Genomic DNA, 18274 nt, shown 5'->3' on the forward strand with positions numbered 1-18274 from the left:
CGAACCACCCACGGTTTGAGCCCCATGGAAGGTTGGGCTAGGAATTAACGTCATAATGCTAAGATGAACCATGTTTGAAGAGGTGGGTCTAGTAAAAAAAACTGGGCTGAATTAAATTTTGAATCTCAATCTATACTTCAACAAAATTTACCTTTATATGCCGACAGGACTTAGGTATGGTAGAAGAAGCTAATTTCTCATAACATGATGAATTAAGGTTTGAATCTCTGTTAGGAGAGGTGCACACATCTAGTACCCGACAGTACCTCTAATAGGATTGCCTCCAATAGAAGGATACCTATATTTTAGCAAAAAAAAAAAATTAGCTTTATATGAAGAATAATAGATTTCAGGGGTGATTCTCATCTGAAACCATATCATACTTTCTGGGGGGTGTTTGGCATCCTATATAAATAATTTGAAAAAATATTTTTATGTAAATAGAGATAAAATTCTTTTCACATTTTTATATCAAATTTTGTAAAATCACTTAGCTAATACTACCCCCAATCCCTAATATAAGAAGTAGTCGACTAATTTGAGTAGATTAAGGAAACTAATTAAGTTAGTTATTTGTAATAAATTGGTGTTGTCTTTTCTAAAATATCCTTGTTGATCAAGTGTATTGACTACAACTATCATTATTAGAAGGACTATCTTGAAACAAATGGATAAATATGAGAAACAAAGTTGATTAAGATCTTGTATTTAAGAACTGGTGGTGGTACAAATTAGAAAAGACAACTTTCAAAACTATTAAAAGTTTTTTCTCATAGTGTTCTTTCCTTCTTAATTTTTCACCATCCAAACACAGGTCTTTAATCATTAATAATAAAAACCATTACACTTAGAATGGAAAGCATTAGAATGATCATCTTCTTGCGAAGCTGGTAGCGTTGGATCACAACATTTTATTTAAAGCATCATAATAAAAATATGAATGAAATGTTATTTCTAGGATGATCCATATGTAAGCTTGAAGCGCTCCTTAAAGTAGTCTGCACTGCGGATTGGTGGGAATCTGCATTACCCATAAATATTATATGAGCATATGTTGCGATAAAATTTATCAAAGAAAAAAAAATCAAAATTATTAGTCAATTGATCCTCATGAATTTATGCTGAAATATTGTCTAATTTACAACTAAAGAAATTTAAAAGAGGAAAAGAATTATGGTATAAATTTGTCCTGAAAATTTTTACTCAGAAGCGTTAGACATTTGAAATTTTTTTAGAACTAATTTGCCCCCCAAAATTTAAAATCGTAATAATAGTATTTCCTACTGTTAAAAATATTAATGATCAACATCACTATTTTAACAAGAAACTTGTTGATGGTAGCAATATGATTTTTGCAAATTTGCACCTAGATCCATAGGAAAATGGAATCTTTTTACATATCTATGAAGGATTACGTCTAGGTCTTAAGAAAATGAGTGTACTTTTGCAAATTCAAGAAATTTATTTGTAAATAAGCCCTTTTTTTTAAAACGAAACAAAAAAAAAACAAAACATAAATCATGAATCAGCTAATAAGCCCTCTTGAGTACTTGTTTAAGAGTTAGAAAGAAGAAGTCTTATATGTAACTTTTCATAATTATGAACCACTTACCCTTAAATTTTAATTGCATCCGCACCCTTCAAATTTTGAACCACTTACACCTAAATTTTAATAATTTGCATTCCTTAATATATACTACTTCTAATTTTTAATGTAACAGTTAAATTGAATTTAATTTCGTTTTAAATATAAGACTCCAATCTACTTTGTCTCTCATATTTATCTATTTTTTCAAAATAGTCCTTATAGTCGCTGCACATGTTAAAGATTCCACCAAATGGTAGTTTTAACTAATACACATGATTAGTAAGAGTATTTTAAGGAATTCAACTCATATTTATTATAAATAACTAACTTAATAAACTTTCTTGATCTACTCAAATTAATCAACTAACTTTTATATTAAGGATTGGATGTAGTGTGTGTGTGTGTGTATAGGGCCTTAGATCCTCCACTTGTCCAAATTTAACGGGTTCACTAATGAATTAAAGATGTTAATTGCGAGCCAAGGGCTACTAAGTAAAACTTTTAAATATAAGGGTATACTTAATTTTTTTTTTCTCGCCAACATAAGTCATGAGGGAATACTTAATTAATTGCGCATGCACATGGCCTTAAGTGGAAGGAGATATGTATAACTGAGCTTAATTAGTGAAAATAACACAAGCTTACAAATTATTTCTCGAAGAACAAGCAATTAGTCCGAAAAATGTTTTCTAACATTTGAATTTGAGTAGTATTACATAAAACAAATAAATTTAGTATACCTGGGCGGAGATGATTCACTGCAGCAACTTTCAAGGCATTCCACAACAGTGTCTGGTTTTGGGTCCAAAAAGAAAACCACCTGTATAATAATTGCAATATATATAAAATGATTGGGGGAACAAATCCGCGACTTTCCCCTTCTAGGAGAACTACCATATCACTAAGCGTATGCTTGTCAGACAAGAAAGTTACAGAGAGACTTGGTCCTAATAGACTACTATATCTCCAATCATTAATATAAGAGCTAGTTTGCTATTATGTTCAATTTGACCTTAATATAAGATCCAATCTACCTTATCTCTTATATATATATATTTTTTAGTAGATACACATATTAAAGGTTTTATTAAATGGTAGTTTTAGTTCATACATATGATTAGCAAAGGTATTCTAGAGAAAATAACACTTATTTATTATAAATAACTAACTTAACAAGTATTCTTAGGGTGTGTTTGGATGAAATCAAACCGTGGTTTGGAAAAGTGATTTTGGAGAATAGATTCTGTGAAGAATAGATTCTGGAGTGATTTTGAGAAGTGAGAGTGTTTGGATAGTTGTTATCAGAAACACTTTTTATATACACAAATTACTAAAAAAAAAGACATAAGTTAATATGATAATTACAGAAAAATAGATTTTATGATATATTTTAATTTGAAGGAATAAAATTGTTAATAATATATTTTTTACCAACATAATTAATAATACATAAGATAATATAATTAATAAATAATTAATATGTATATATATTTATAAAATATAAGATTAAATATGTTTATAAAAAAATATGTTTATAAAAAAAATAACAAGATACATATCCTATAGACTCTCACACTCTCCTTTTTTTTTCCAAAAGCAAAAAATTTTTGCTTTTTCCAAAACCATGGTTTTGGAGTCAAAACCATGGTTTGGTTTTTGGGATGACTGTTTGGGCAGTTTTTTACCCAAACCATGGTTTGGGCCCCCAAACCATGGTTTGAGCAAACATCCAAACGATACCTTAATATATTCAAATTATTCTACTAGTATCGCAGGTGGTGTATATATATAAATTGGGCTACTCTTAAACTAAAGTCTTTCATAACCCATCATTTACTAGCAGAGTTTTTTGTTATTTTTATACAAATTTACCAGCAGAGTTGGTACCATGAAATGCCAACCATATTATGATAAGAAAATAAAGCAAGTGAGGAAGAAGTAAGTTGGAAGGGAATTACAGAATAGCGTTCTTTTCCTGTAGGCATAACCCTGTGCAGTGTTGACCTGCAACAACAATAATCATGAAAGCCCCTTCCTCAGAATGGCTTCTATATTTCTACTATGCAAATTAAACACTTTTAATTTGTTGCTAAATGAATTAAGTACCTGTACACACAGTTAGTCCACCTCTCTGTCATATCTCCAATGTTCACAATAATGGCCCTGCAAATCACAAGTTTAATATGTATAATCAAAATTTAAGACTTAAACTGCATGAGTTCTTGCTTATGATCACAGAACCCAAATCCTATTAATTTCCTACTTGAGATACTCACCCCTCTATGTGAGGCACATCCTCCCACACCTGAGGTTGCTGCGACCTCTCTTTGCAAATCTGCAGTAAGCTTTTGAAATTTTGTTATTTTGATTAATTAAACCTTAGAATAAGGATCATTATTAACCCATTAATGTGAAAATAACTTTAGATTAATATTATATAATTGAGGAAGAAGGGACCTGAAGCCCTGGGACTCCATCAGTCATGAGGAGAGCTATCATGCCATAATCTGAATGGGCATAGGCTCCATATGTCTCTTCATCAGCTACCACTTCACCTGACAAACACACACAGTTCATAGCAGTGACACAAACAGAATTAGTCTCCAAGAAGAAAGGAATGAATAGAGGGACACTGAAATAAAAAGAAAAGAAACACAGAAGAAACCTGGATAGCGCAGAAGGCGAAGAAAAGCTTCTGGGCTGTTAGAGTTTAAAGCCCCAGTCTTCTCGAAGAAATCATCTTCCAGGTTCAAAGACATGGCCAGTAAAGACACTGTCTCTTTTGCAGCCGCACTATATATATATGGCATGCAGAAAACAAATCACTTGACTTATATATGAACGTTGTTGTGCTGAGGGGAATAAGAAAACTTACAAGACTTTCCAATAAAGTGATTCCATTGTGGGTCTCCACTTTGTAAGTAGCTCTGGAGGGAGGGTCAATGCGAAGAAACGCACATCAGATAAAGCTCATGGAAGATCAAAGACTGTGTTATTGTATGTGTATACATAAGCCTACCATTGGAAGGCCATTGATTCAGATTCTCAGTTGCATGATCTCCTAAAGGACCGATGTAGAAGCTCTCTTTTGAATCACCTGATCATCATGACACAGTTGTAAATAAACGGACGACAAGAAACCCACAAGTCGTTTGTGTTTGGTTTTCCATTTTGTGAAGGAGCACATTTTGCTAAAAGCAAATTGACTTTTTCAGTAACTTGCTTGCTCACGCCAAAATGAGAATGGGAAAAGCAAAATAGAAAATAAAAAAGTTACCTTTGTAGGGAGAAGTTGGATCAAGTTTCTCAGCATGGAGGGGATTGTAACCTCTATGTTCCTTGCGAGGGTATTTCATTTTCTCCTGCATTGGGAGTGAGAAGAAGTTCTTGCTCTCCTCAAACACACTCAGAAGCACCTCTTTCTCCACCCCATGGTTCACTATGTAGAAGAACCCGTGCTCACTGCATGCCTGCAAACGCACTTCCAACAGTTGAGTTTAACTCTGACCTTTTTCTTTTTTTGGCGATCTTTTTGACATTTAACTTGTTAGGTCTTCTTGACACAATAATTGGATTAATATCATTATTCGTGCTTACAGTTCGGCCCAATTTTAGTTATCGTCTCGGTATTTTCAAACCATTGCCCTTTGCTCCTATACTTTTTATAGGGATTTGCATTGGTTTGAGTTTAACGTATAGAGACCAAAACTAAAAGTTGTTAGGAGTATTGGGATCAGTGGTTAAACTTCGACCAAAAAGAAGTGTGAAATTATAGGGACTAAAACTAACAATTTTAAACTACAAAAATCAGACCCAGAATTCGATCAAACTACAAGGACTAATATTAGTATTATCCTCAAAATAAGTTTTCACATGCTGAACAAATAGCCGCAACAAATCTAGATATTTCATATTGCCTTTTATCCTTAATATAATAGCTAATTGATTAATTTGAATAGATTAAAAAAGTTTGTTAAATTAGTTATTTGTAATAAATAGATGTTATCTTTTCTAAATACCCTTACTAATTATGTGTATTAGCTATAATTACCAGTTGATAAAATCTTTAACATATACAACCATTACAAGGACTACTTTAAAAAAAAAAGATAAATATGAGATACAAAATATATTAAATTTTTATAATTAGAACTAAAGTGAATATGAAACTAGTTCTTATATTAAAATATAACAGGAGGTGATATCAAATTTGAATCATTCAGGGTTTTGTCATTTCTATTATTGCGTTTTACTTTATCATGAATGATTATTATTTAACATTTAAAAGATGGTCGGATGCAGGTAGACCAATGCCGAATGAGCTGCTTCGCTGCTCTTCCAACGGCAATATCACCCCTACCACGTGGCGCCTTGGTATTGGAGGGAAAAACCGGAAACATCCGTCATCGATTTCTTGTGAGTTGTGACTCACAAAACTGGGACAAAGGTCATTAGCAACGGCGACGTTTGGTTCGGCAAATTTAAAAGGATTAGTCTTTAGTTCAAGGGAGAATTATAATGAGATTTTTAAAAAATAATTATAAATTAAGTCTTAAAAGTTATTATTATCTACTCTAACATTTATTATTATAAGCTGCTTGAATTATTATTAGAATTTTTTAATATTATTATTTTTAAGGATTTCTTTATAATTCTCGCTTAATTCAAACTTCAAAACCCCTAAAGTACTTTTGACAAGCTGAAATAAAGAGAAATATAAAATAAAAGAGGGAAAAAAACACAGTGAAACTTTTCATATTTCGAAAAGCAAGAGTTATTCTTTAGAAAAATCACTGTAAGATTCCAAAAAAATTAAATAATATAAATATTAAAAAATTGTAATAAACTTTGAAACATAAATCTTCTTGTCATTTTCAATAGGGCAACTTTAATATGAGATTTTTTAATAATTATTTTTTTTTATTTTTTATAATTTATGTTTTGTTTGGATGAAAAATAAAGATGAGATAAAACTAAGAGGAGAAAGTACCTTCTCTCATTTTTTTTTCTCAATGATGTGGATCAAAGTAGCCATGTGCCTACTCAAATTCTAAATGTAAAGGTTAGTTAATCAATTTCTATATATTTATTTCAAATGCAAGACATTTTAATTAAAAAAATTAATTAAATTCAACTGAAATATCAAAATTTAAATCCAGGCCTACCGGTCTAACTAATTTCTAATCAGATTTAAAAGCTTAATTAGGAATGGCTTGCTGTTTTTACAAGACCAAAATGCCCCACAATGTAGTTTAAAAAATTGAGGGTAGAGGTATGCCTCATTTCGATTTTGATTATTTCATATTGCTTTAATTGAAATTTTCTCTTTATTTTTAGTTACCGAATGAGCGAACATAAGCCTTCTATTCTCGCTAGTCACGCATGCTTTTACTTTGCATATAAAAATACTCACAAGTATGATATATATATATATATATATATATATATAATATACAATATTACACTGTTAACTATATAAGATTATTACTTATTTGCGTTATATGCTTTGCATTTTTCTTAAAACATATACATAAGGGCTTACGTCAGAATTGTTCATATAAATTTAAGAATTCAATCAATTATCATTAAGTTTTTTAATAAAATTAAAGTGGGTAAAACAAATTAAGGGGGATCAAATTCAAAGTCACTATCATAGCAGTTTGACTTTGGCAGGAAACTCTCTCCCATAAATTAAAAAAAAAAAAATAGGCACCTGAAAATTATTAAAGGACAAATCAGTGTGTATGAATTTTTAAAATATCAATTTAGACCCCTTGTACCATTTTAAAATTTTTAAAGCTTATAAAATACATAAATGCCCTTTGCTTTTTTTAAAAAAAAAATATTGCAACCTCAGTACCCTTGGCCCATTTCCGGTTGTCAGAGCTCCAGTGAAGTGATTACTCTTTCTTATATATTGACTACTATTCTTTAGCTATTAACTACATTTGTTTTTAAAATTCTGATAGCTACTCTTGTTTAGCTACTGACTGCTCTAATATTACAATTAACTACTTTCATTTTTAAAATTTTGATAACTATTTTTGTTTAGCTATTGACTACTCTAATTTTATTATTAACTACTTTTATTTCAAAAATTCAAAAAATATATTAAGAGTTATTGGAGATCTAATAACTATTTTTTGTTTAGTTATTTACTCCTATTGTATAGCCAATAGCTATATAAAAGTAGTCACTGAAACTTTAAAAAAAAAAGTAATCAATAGTTAAACTAGAGTAGTTAATAACTATATGAAAGTAGTCACATAGAATACGGATAATGTTATTATTTCACCAGATTTTAAAACTTCAAAATAATATAAGGGGTCTCATTTGGGATTTTGAAATTTACTCACTCTAATTTGTCTTTTAGTATTTTTTAATGTACTCTTCCAATTCTAAATATAAGACCCTTTTTGTTGTGTAAAATACCTCGCTTTTTAGACTAATACTGTATGTAATGCTACCTCCAATTTTTAATACTCCTCCGGTTCTTAATATAAGATCTATTTAACTAATTTGATTATATTAAGAAAGTTATATAAGTTAGTTAATTATAAGAAATATAGTATGTTTTTCCTAAAACACCATAATCATCTTTTTTAATAACCTCTTTTCCTTTTCTACTTGATTATAGTTGAGAGAGTATTCATAGAGATAATTTAGAAAAAAACTGATAAATATGATAAATAGATTTTATATTTATGATCAAAATTAACTCAATAATTAGGTCCTATATTAAGGACTAGAGGAATATAAAAGTTTGTTTAACTTTTATTTTGGTCATAAATATAAAATCCCAATCCACTTTGTCTCTTATATTTATCTTTTTTTTAAGATAATCCTTGTAATAATTATATTTCCAGTCAATACATTTGATTAACAATGATTTTTTTAGGGAAAAAACATATATTCATTACAAATAACTAACTTAACTAATTTTTTTAATTTATTCAAATTAGTTAACTAACTCTTATATTAAGAACCGGAGATAATACCTCAACTATTTAAATTTTTTTCGTCTTTTTGATCATTAATTTCGACATATAATAATAGACGTTTTGTTGTGCTATCTCTAATCCTTAAGGTAATCTTACGTCAGAGACCGGAGACGATACTGTGCAGTTTTATATTTCTTACAATTTTAAAAAATAAATTAAAACCTCAAGGTCAGATATCAAAGCAGCTCTCATTTCACATGTATGGAAGCTAATGATAAAATAAAATAATTTGGGGGGAAATTAGGAATTAGACACCCAAAAGCCAAAGCTTTAGAACACATAGAAAGTTTATATTATTTCTTATTCTCAATATAAGATCTACTTAACTAATTTGAGTAGATTAAAAAAATAGATAAATTAGTTATTTATAAAAAAATTGTGTTGATTTTTCTAAAATATCTTATTAAATTATTTAAATTAAAACTATCCTTAATACAAACTCTCTTGACATGTATAATTAATAGGTTAGTTTAGAAAAATTCAGCTAAAAAAAAAGGTTAGTTTGGAAAAATAAGATAAATAAAATAGATTTAAATTTTATATTTACAACCAAATTTAATATTTTTACCTACTGTTATGTCAGTAGCTGAGGAAATATATGTGTGGAGCCAAAAGAAGGAGGGGAAAGTTAAGGAAGAACCTGGCGGATCAATTTGGCGGTGGAAGGGCGATCGGGCGAGGACAGATCAACGATAGGAAGACTCAACGTTGCCGACGGCATCTCCTCCTCCACTCTTTTGCTTCTGCTTATTCCTTTCATGCTCACCCATTTCTAATCCTTTATATATATACACGCTAATTGGAGCAAAACAGAATATATTATCTTCAATTCCTCACCCCAAAAAAATTCAATTAAATTAATAATTGGACAACAATCATTATCTTCATCATTAATACTACCTCCAATCCTAATTATAAGAGTTCGTTGACTAATTTGAGAAAATTAATGAAAGAAGTTAAGTTAGTTATTTGTAACAAATATGTGTTGTCTTTCCTAAAACATCCTTGCTAATCAAATGTATTGGTTATAACTACCATTATTAGAAGGATTATATTGAAAAAAGATACATAAATAGCAGAGACAAAATGAATTGAGTTTTATATTTAGGACCAAAAATAAAAATCAAATAAGGTTTTATATTAAGGACCGGAGATAATATAAAAATAGGGGAAATCAGATTCAGATTTTATTTGTCTATTGATCTACCACATTTTAGTTTTAAATAATAGCAATAATATAAAGGCAACAAATAAATGATTGAGTGTGTGATGGGGTTACCCATTTAAATGACGTGTGGTGATGAACATATCTGCGTTTTTAAAACAACAAAAGTAGATCTTCATAATCTTCGCTTGTTTGCTTGTAGGGTTGGAATTAGAAAATGCTAGAATGTTAAAAACATGCATCCATGCAGTGTTTGCAAAATAGACTGAACTGACCGATTTAAACCGGAGATTCGGAAACTGATGAACTTGCCACTAGTTTAGTCTGGTTATTTTTTGAACCGGTCTAAATTGGTAACAACCACTTTTTAAAAACAGAAATCATATGCCCAGACGACACGAATTGTGAGGGGAAAAAATATTAGAAAAAAGAGGAAGAAGAGAAGATTCTAAAAACAAACTTGCTGTGAAAGGTCTTCACCCAAAAAAAAAAAAAAACTTGCTGTGAAAGGTCAACCTGAGAGAGGCTGGAGGAAGAGACCAAGAATATTAGAGATGTGTTGAGAATGAACTGATAAAGAAGCGATTCAATTTAAAAAAAGAAAACCACTGGATATTTGCCTAACTTTCCGTTTGCTTTTAAAAAAAAAAAACCCACTGGACATTTTTTTAATTAAAATTTTATAATTTGTTTTTTTTATTTTTTAAATCCATCTTTTGAAAGAAAAAAAAATCTTCCTTACCTTCCAATTCCCTCCACCCTCGTACCAAATGTACAATTTTTGTTGCCGGTTTGAAAGCAACGTTACCCCGAGCCTGAGATAATAAGCAATAAATTCCAGTGCCTCGGCACGTACTAAAGGACCATAGAAGCAAGAGGAGAAGAGGGACTGGACGTGCGCAAGTTATTTACTTCTGGGTTAACTTACATCCCGCGTTAATATTCTTCCAATTCTAAATATAATATCTTTAAAACCGAATGAGTATATTTTTTCAAGTATTTTGTGTCCAACTATAAAATATTTTTTGGTGTGTGTCTAATATCCTAAATTTTTAAGCATAGAATTATATTAAAAAATATTTTACGGTATTAAATGCACTTAAAAAAAATACTTTAAAATGTTGGATACACCACAAACTATTTTAGAATAGTAGTTTAGTACTAAATGTGAACACTTCTCTTAATAGAGATTTAAATATTAGTTTATCATGTTGCGAGGGATTAATTTTTTTTTTTTGGCTAAATCTTCTTTTCATGCACACGACTTCAACTCGAAACTTTACGAGCCCAAATGTCGAAAACCGATCCATTTGCCGAGCACGGTGCAAACTGTGGAGCTGACAGATTTGGGCTTAAGGGTTTAGTGGGCTGAGCTCTACATTTGGGCTTATAAAACAAGCCCAACCACAAAGTGGAGACCAACTATAGATGAGAAGCCTAAGGGTATGTTTAGATTGACGTTGGACAAAACTGATTTTTATAACTGAAGTTAGAATAAAAGTCAGTTAATGTAATGCGATTTATGTTTAGATAAGTGCTTTTAAAAAGTCAGTTGAAAAAGTTAAAAGTTGTTTGGATGATTAATAGAAAAGTTAGTTTAGTTGTAAAATGATTGAAAAGGACATGGAGTAGTGTTTAAAATTTTATGTTTTTAATGTGATAATAGTTTTAAAAAACACGTAAAATTATTGTGATAAAATATAAATAGTTTATTTGTAAAATTATAAAATAAAAATATTTGTTACGGAGAAAAATTTGAAAACGCTTTATAGATAATTAATTAAATATACATAATGGACAAACATGAATTTAAATTAAAATTCATTTGGTCTCTAATAATGGAATCACATAACTAATTAGATTGTAAGTTTTGAACAATTTTCTCATAAGTCAGTTAGAAAAGTTGATCCAGATTGTGTTAGATAAGTCAGTTAAAAAAGTTGATCTAGATTGCGTTGGATAAGTCAGTTAGAAAAGTTACCTTTTTTCATAAGTTAGTTAGAAAAGAAGCCCTATCCAAACAATCTTCTGAGCCACAATAAGCCACAAACCTTACTTTTACGCTTCTCCGGATACTTTTACCATCTGTAACGGTAATCAAAACGAGGCCTAGTCTTTGAGAGCATTTCATCATGTGGCTTGTGGATGGATCTTCTTATGAGAGTATAAATTATTATGTTTGCACAGATTTAAATTTAAATAAGCTTCATTTATATATCACCCTTGTAAAATCTTGCTTTTTGAGTGCCACAATTTTCCTACATGACTTAAAACTATTTAAACTTGTTTGCTTGATACAATATTGTCAACACAAATTAGAATTGGTGAATTTTAAATCAAAAGCAACTTAAAGATATTAGTAACAAAGCCAAGTCATATAACACAAAACGCATGAAAATGATCATTTATCCATTGGGATAAACTATCTAAAGTATATAAGCTGAGATATCTAAGGTTTTGTTTCCTTTTTGAAAAAAATATCCATGCACGAATTAGTCAAGGATAAAGATATACAAGTATCACTGAAATAAGAAAATTTCAAAATGATCCCATAAAATGGCTTAATTTCTATGAGGTCTCTAGAGACTATTTTATGATTAATGTGTGTTTTTTTTTTAATTACCTTATCATCCTTATATGAAAAAACTCCCTCCACTACTGACTACTGATCAACAGCTCTGCTGCTCTGGACTATAAATTTATTGAGAAATTAATGAATAATTCACTCTAAGAAATAACCAATTAAATTATTATATGAAATGATAATAAAATTTTGAAAATTTGAGCAGCGGCAGCTACTAATTTGAAATTTGAAGTTTCAATGGTGGCCTGTAGATGCATGACCACTTCAATTTAGAAAATAATAACTCTAATTATATAAAATAATAATATCTTAATCAATGACAACTACTAAATACATGAAAGACTAGATATTTTCAAAATGTATAAAAATCAATCTATTAAGTGATTGGAATTTGAAAGACTGAGTTGAAGAATTTAAATTTAAAGAACTAAATTGAAATCAAGACAAAACTACAATAACTATTTGATTAAGGACTTGTTTGATTTTTTTTTTCTAAAAATAATTTTCAATTAAAAAACATTTGAGTAGATATTTCGAATTTATATGATTTCCAAAACTGCTCTCAACCTTTGGTTTTTGATAAAAAGAAAATGAAAACATTAGACACACCACATTTAGTTATTAGGTATTAGTAAAATTGGAAATTCGACCTACACACTCAATCCATATTACCTGATTCAACTATTAGTTATCACTACTAATCAGTACCATATATTGCCACTTGGTAATTACCATTCACCAATAGTGCTATCATCAACCGCCTTGATCAACAGCCACGGTCATAACTAATCATTATCATCATAAACCACCGCTACCATTAATTGTTGCCGCATTAATATTGGTTTATTTTGTTTTGTAATTTTAAAACAGTTCTCAAATTAATACAATGAAATAGAGTTTCTTTTTCTTTCTTTTTTTTGAGCAAAAACAAGTCCATATTATTAATTTCTCAAAAAAAAAGGTTACACACACTAATAACCAGAAAGAAAGCAAAAATGACAACACGCAGAAAGCAAGAAGGAAAGCAAAAAAAGAAGCCTAGGATACAACCTAAGGAAAGAAAAAAAACATCCTATTAACCTATACCTTTCCTATCAGCTGAAGAAAAGCTAGTACTTTCCAGGTCCTGCAACAGAATTGACCTTAGAGAGGGTGGTGGAGTATCAATCCACCCTTGCGGTACGACACCCCTCATTGCCCAAGCTGCAATTCTATCAATAGCATTATTGCCTTTACGAGAAACCAAAGACAAAACCCAGTTGCAGTCACCTCTTCCTAGCTCCAAGCACTTCATTAATAAATCTCCACACCTCCAGTCGCAGTTCAAAACCTCACCATTATCCAGACATCTGTACAATTCCAAACAATCAGTTTCTAAAATCACCTTGTCCCCGCCAAACAAATCTTTAATGCTGAACGCTTCCAACATGGCCCAACACTCAACCATAAAAGCAGATTGGGCATCCACTTTCAGGCTTACTCCCCCTAAAAATCTCCCTTTACTATCTCTACCAATCACACCTATACCAGCAGAGCCACCCTGTGCATCAAAGGCACCATCTACGTTAATTTTTACAGTACCTTCGTTCGGCCTCTGCCATAAAGACTTTCTATCAAAATTCTGTACATCTGTCAATCTTCCACTCCTTCTGCTTACACAGCCCCAAAATTCATTAGTCAATCTGACTGCTCCTTGAAGGCATTTCACAGCATCCACGTCCTCTTTCTCAAATAGAAAGCTGCACCTCATCTTCCAAATCTGCTAGCAAATAAAGCAGTATTAAATTCATCAATCTCAGTCTTATTAGCAATCCATCCCTCGAACCATCTGTCAAACCTCACAATGACTTTTTCATCAAACATCGGAGCCAGGGGAGAACCAAACCAACACATCCTAGCCCAAGGACATAGGAATAACGCGTGCTCTGTTGTTTCCTGCTATGATTTGCAGATTCCACATACTGGGCTACGAGCACACTTCCTCCTGTATAATGCATTAGCTGTGGCCAAAGCACCATTGAGAGCCCTCCAAATAAAATGGATGACTTTTGGGGGAACTTTAATTTTCCAAAGACATTTCCACAACTCATTACTTGCACTGTAAGAGCAGCTCGGGGCATCCTCATTTGAGTCCACTGCTAAGTCTCTAGCCAATTTGTATCCTCTTTTAACATAATACACTCTATCTTTGCTTCCCACCCACACATATCTGTCTTCCTCCTCAATGAGGAGGATCCGAACTTTAGCTATCAGTTTTTTATCTTCAGCTGAGAGCCAGTGATCTACCTTCTCAAAACACCATTGTCTGTCCATAATGATATCTGCCACCTTCATACTACTCATCTCATCGGTCAGCATCCTCTGCCTCAACTTAAAGTCATTAGCATCAGGTAACCATGTACCTTCAAACAAGCTTACTCTATCCCCTTTATTTATTTTCCAAACCAGCTTCTTCTTCAGCAAGTCCCTACCCTCCAGAATGCTCGACCAGCACCAAGACGCTGTATTACCTTTTTCAGCCTTCATAAACTCCTTATTATTAAAATAAAGACCTTTTAGGATCTTACTCCATAACTCATCTTGGCCTTGGCATAGCCTTCAGGCAGTCTTAGCCAATAAAGCATCAATAAACATCATAAAGTCACGAAAACCCATTCCTCCATTCCCTTTATCTTTACACATATATTTCCAAGATTTCCAGTGAATTCTTCCTTCCTCCTCCTTTTGTCCCCACCAGAATCTGGCTACCAAACTATCAAACTCCTTACATACTTTCTTAGGGAATTTGAAACAGGACATAGGAAAAATAGGAATCGAGTTTGCTACTGCCTTTACCATGATCTCTCTTCCTGCAAAGGTCAACAACCTTTGCTTCCATCCATGTATCTTGGAGCTCATCTTGTTTTTCACAAACTTTAGAGCCTCTGCCTTCGATTTACCCCACAACATCGGCAAACCAAGTAATTACCAGGATCAGAGGAAGCCTTAATTCTCAAAATCTCAAAGACTTCATTTTTCACTCTCTCAGTTGTATTCTTGGAAAAGAAGATACAGGATTTATCTAGATTGATTATTTGTCCAGACGCCTGAGAATACACCTTCAAAATTTCCATTAACCTTCTACAATTATTACTTTTAGCATTGATAAAGAAGAGTGAGTCATCAGCAAAGAAACAGTGAGATAGAATTGGGCAGTGTTTCGCTAGTTTAATTCCTCTTAACAAACCCTTATCAACATGCCATTGTACCATAAGAGACAAAGCATCAGCTGCAATTATGAATTGGAAAGGGGAGAGTAGATCACCTTGTCGAATTCCTCTCTTCATTTCAATTTCAGCAATTTTTTTTCCTCCCACCACAAGATTCAGCATCACAGACCTCACACAATCCATTATCCATTTAAGCCACTTCTCACTGAAGCCCATTCTCCTCATTACTTCTTCAATAAATTTCCACTCTAATCTATCATATGCTTTATTCATATCTACTTTCACCGCCATCTCATATTTTCTTCCCTTTTTCTTATTTTTCAGATAGTGATAAGCTTCATGTGCCACTATGATATTATCTTGTATCAACCTTCCCTCAATAAAGGCTCTTTGATTCTGTGAGATAATTCTAGCTAGAATAGGTCTGATTCTATTAGCTAGAATTTTGGACACAATTTTATAAGCAAAATTACAGAGCCCAATCGGTCTGAATTGCCCCACACTCTCAGCATTTTCTACCTTTGGAATAAGCACCACATTCATTTTATTTAAAGCAGATAAACTAGCATTATTGTTGAAAAAGTCCAGAACCATATCAGTTACCTCACTGCCAACAACTGACCAAGAAGAATGATAAAACATTCCAGAGAAGCCATCAGGACCTGGTGCTTTTGCTCCTCCTAACTGAAATGCTGCTTTCTTGATTTCTTCTCTTGTAACCGCTTCCTCTAGCCTTGCATTTTCTTCCTCCTTGACCAGTTTTTGAACAAAACTCAATACCACTTCCAAGTTACTACAGCCCTCAGACGAAAACAATTTGCTATAAAACTTCACAAAAGAATTATTTATCTCATCTTCATTTTCCAGCCAAACCCCCCCTTCTCCTCTTAGCTTCACCACCTTATTTCTTGCCCTTCTTTGGACAACGCTTGAATGGAAGAATCTTGTGTTCCTGTCTCCAGCCTTCAACCATTGAACTCTTGATCTCTGCCACCAGTAAACCTCTTCCCTATCCCAAGCTTCCTCAATTTGATTAATAATTTCTTCCATTTCCTCTTTTTTGGCTGAAGTAAATTCCCCTTGTCTACATTCTTCCAATCTCAAAGTCAGATTTTGTATCACCTTACGAGCATTAGGAAAGGATCTCCTTCCCCATTCAGAGAGGACTCCTTACAGTTTTCAAGTCTGCATACCAATTCCTCCACCTTATCTCTTCCCAAAACATTACACTGTAGCCAGCCTTTTTCAACTGTTTGCAAGTAATCCTCATGCTCAAGCCATACTGCTTCAAACTTGAAGGATCTCTGGGTCCAAGCATGCTTGAACTCACAATCAACAGCAATCATATGGTGGTCTGAACCCACTGGCTCTACATGCATCACCAAAGCCGATTGAAAAGCCTCTCTGAATTCCACATTCCCCACTGCCCTGTCAATCCTTTCTTTCACATGATCATCACCTAGTCTTTGATTGCACCACGTGTAATGAGCACCAGCATAATTCAAATCCAACAGAGCACAATCAGATAACATACTCTGAAAATTCATCATTCTTCTAATATTACTGGTCGCTTTCCTACCTTTTCATACACAGAGACCACATCATTAAAGTCCCCCATACATAGCCAAGAACCTTGCACCCCATTCGCAATGCTTCCCATCTTCCTCCAAACCTCCTCCTTCTCTTCTGCTCGTGGTGCACCATACACATAAGTCACATACTCTGGTACTTTATGCACAATCGAATGCATACTTGTATGAATAATGTTCTTTGAGCAATGCCAAATATCAATAGTCACGTCCTTCTTCCACCATAGGGCCAATCCACCACTTCTACCGATCGGTTCAACATACATTTCTTCATCCATGTTACATCTTTTTTTTATTTTCATCATACCAGCTTTCAACATTCTAGTTTCCATGAGGAAGATAACTGAGGGACTCCTCTTCAAATTCTCTTCCCTCAGTTTTTTCACTGTCAAGGCTCTTCCCAAACCTTGACAGTTCCATGCAAGGAAAATCATGTCCTCTTGGTGGCTGTTTGAGGCCAGCCACCAGTACCCTTAGCATTTCTTTCAGAAACCTCAAATTCATTTGTTTCAGTGGGAATAGAAATCTCAGTACTTAATACAAGCTGCTCCACACCCTTATAGCATCTCGCCTTTCGCTTCAGTTCCCCATCCCTCCTTAGTCTTCTCTTCAATATTCTCACACTCCTTCTTTCACCAAGTCCTTTATTACCTTCCTTTCCCTTACTTTTGTCATCATATTGATCAGTAAAGGACAATCTTCTTTTCTTGGATTGCTTCTGCTCAGTGTCATCGATCCTGATTCTCTTCAAGTTAATTCTTCCAACCCTCAGAGCCATTTCCGAGACCGGAGATGCATTGTCATACACAACAATTGCCTTAGACAGATCCTCAGCAATCCTTGGAGACTCCATACCCCCTTCTCGAGCTCCCTTGCCATCCGGGTGTTCATTAAGGATTATATCCCCTGCAATACTAGGCATTATTTTTGTCTACTCTTGCTCTTCAACTTCAATCCCCTTACTCTTGTTATATGTTACCTCTTCACAGACACTTCCCGACCTACCCTCATTACTTTTAGAATCCTCCCTGGCTCCCTCCGTAGAGATAAGACTCTTGGAAGCATTACATTCTTCAACTTTTCCTTCCCTTGTTCCTCCTTCTTCACCTTTCTTATCACTTTGATGATTCATATGTAG

At 32.7% G+C, this 18274-nt stretch overlaps 2 protein-coding genes across 2 annotated transcripts; both read right to left on the bottom strand.

Moving 5' to 3' along the window:
* Positions 1 to 745: 745 nt before the first annotated feature.
* Positions 746 to 9370, bottom strand: LOC114742116 (2-oxoglutarate-Fe(II) type oxidoreductase hxnY-like). The gene is made up of 11 exons (XM_028930381.1): positions 9230 to 9370; positions 4866 to 5058; positions 4608 to 4685; positions 4464 to 4515; positions 4254 to 4381; positions 4046 to 4143; positions 3865 to 3923; positions 3695 to 3751; positions 3547 to 3592; positions 2329 to 2408; positions 746 to 1021 (listed from the first exon to the last, which is right to left on the bottom strand). Exons 1-11 carry the CDS (start codon positions 9347 to 9349, stop codon positions 955 to 957), a joined length of 978 nt encoding a protein of 325 aa, XP_028786214.1. The 5' UTR covers positions 9350 to 9370; the 3' UTR covers positions 746 to 954.
* A 7295-nt stretch (positions 9371 to 16665) lies between these two features.
* On the bottom strand, positions 16666 to 17079 carry LOC114742114 (uncharacterized). Its single transcript, XM_028930380.1, has one exon. It carries the CDS (start codon positions 17077 to 17079, stop codon positions 16666 to 16668), a length of 414 nt encoding a protein of 137 aa, XP_028786213.1.
* Positions 17080 to 18274: the final 1195 nt, after the last annotated feature.

The sequence above is a fragment of the Neltuma alba genome, unplaced genomic scaffold, assembly GCF_004799145.2.
Source record: "Neltuma alba isolate B1F8T4 unplaced genomic scaffold, ASM479914v2 tig00003653_pilon, whole genome shotgun sequence".
Lineage (NCBI taxonomy): Eukaryota > Viridiplantae > Streptophyta > Magnoliopsida > Fabales > Fabaceae > Neltuma > Neltuma alba.

Excerpts from the sequence above, each read along its gene's own strand:
- LOC114742116 (XM_028930381.1), bottom strand. The coding sequence starts at position 9,349 with ATGAAAGGAATAAGCAGAAGCAAAAGAGTGGAGGAGGAGATGCCGTCG. Across the intron at positions 4,516-4,607 it reads GAATCAATGGCCTTCCAATG|AGCTACTTACAAAGTGGAGA; the intron begins GTAGGCTTATGT and ends CCCTCCCTCCAG. Across the intron at positions 3,752-3,864 it reads GATGTGCCTCACATAGAGGG|GGCCATTATTGTGAACATTG; the intron begins GTGAGTATCTCA and ends TGTGATTTGCAG.
- LOC114742114 (XM_028930380.1), bottom strand. The coding sequence starts at position 17,079 with ATGTTATCTGATTGTGCTCTGTTGGATTTGAATTATGCTGGTGCTCAT.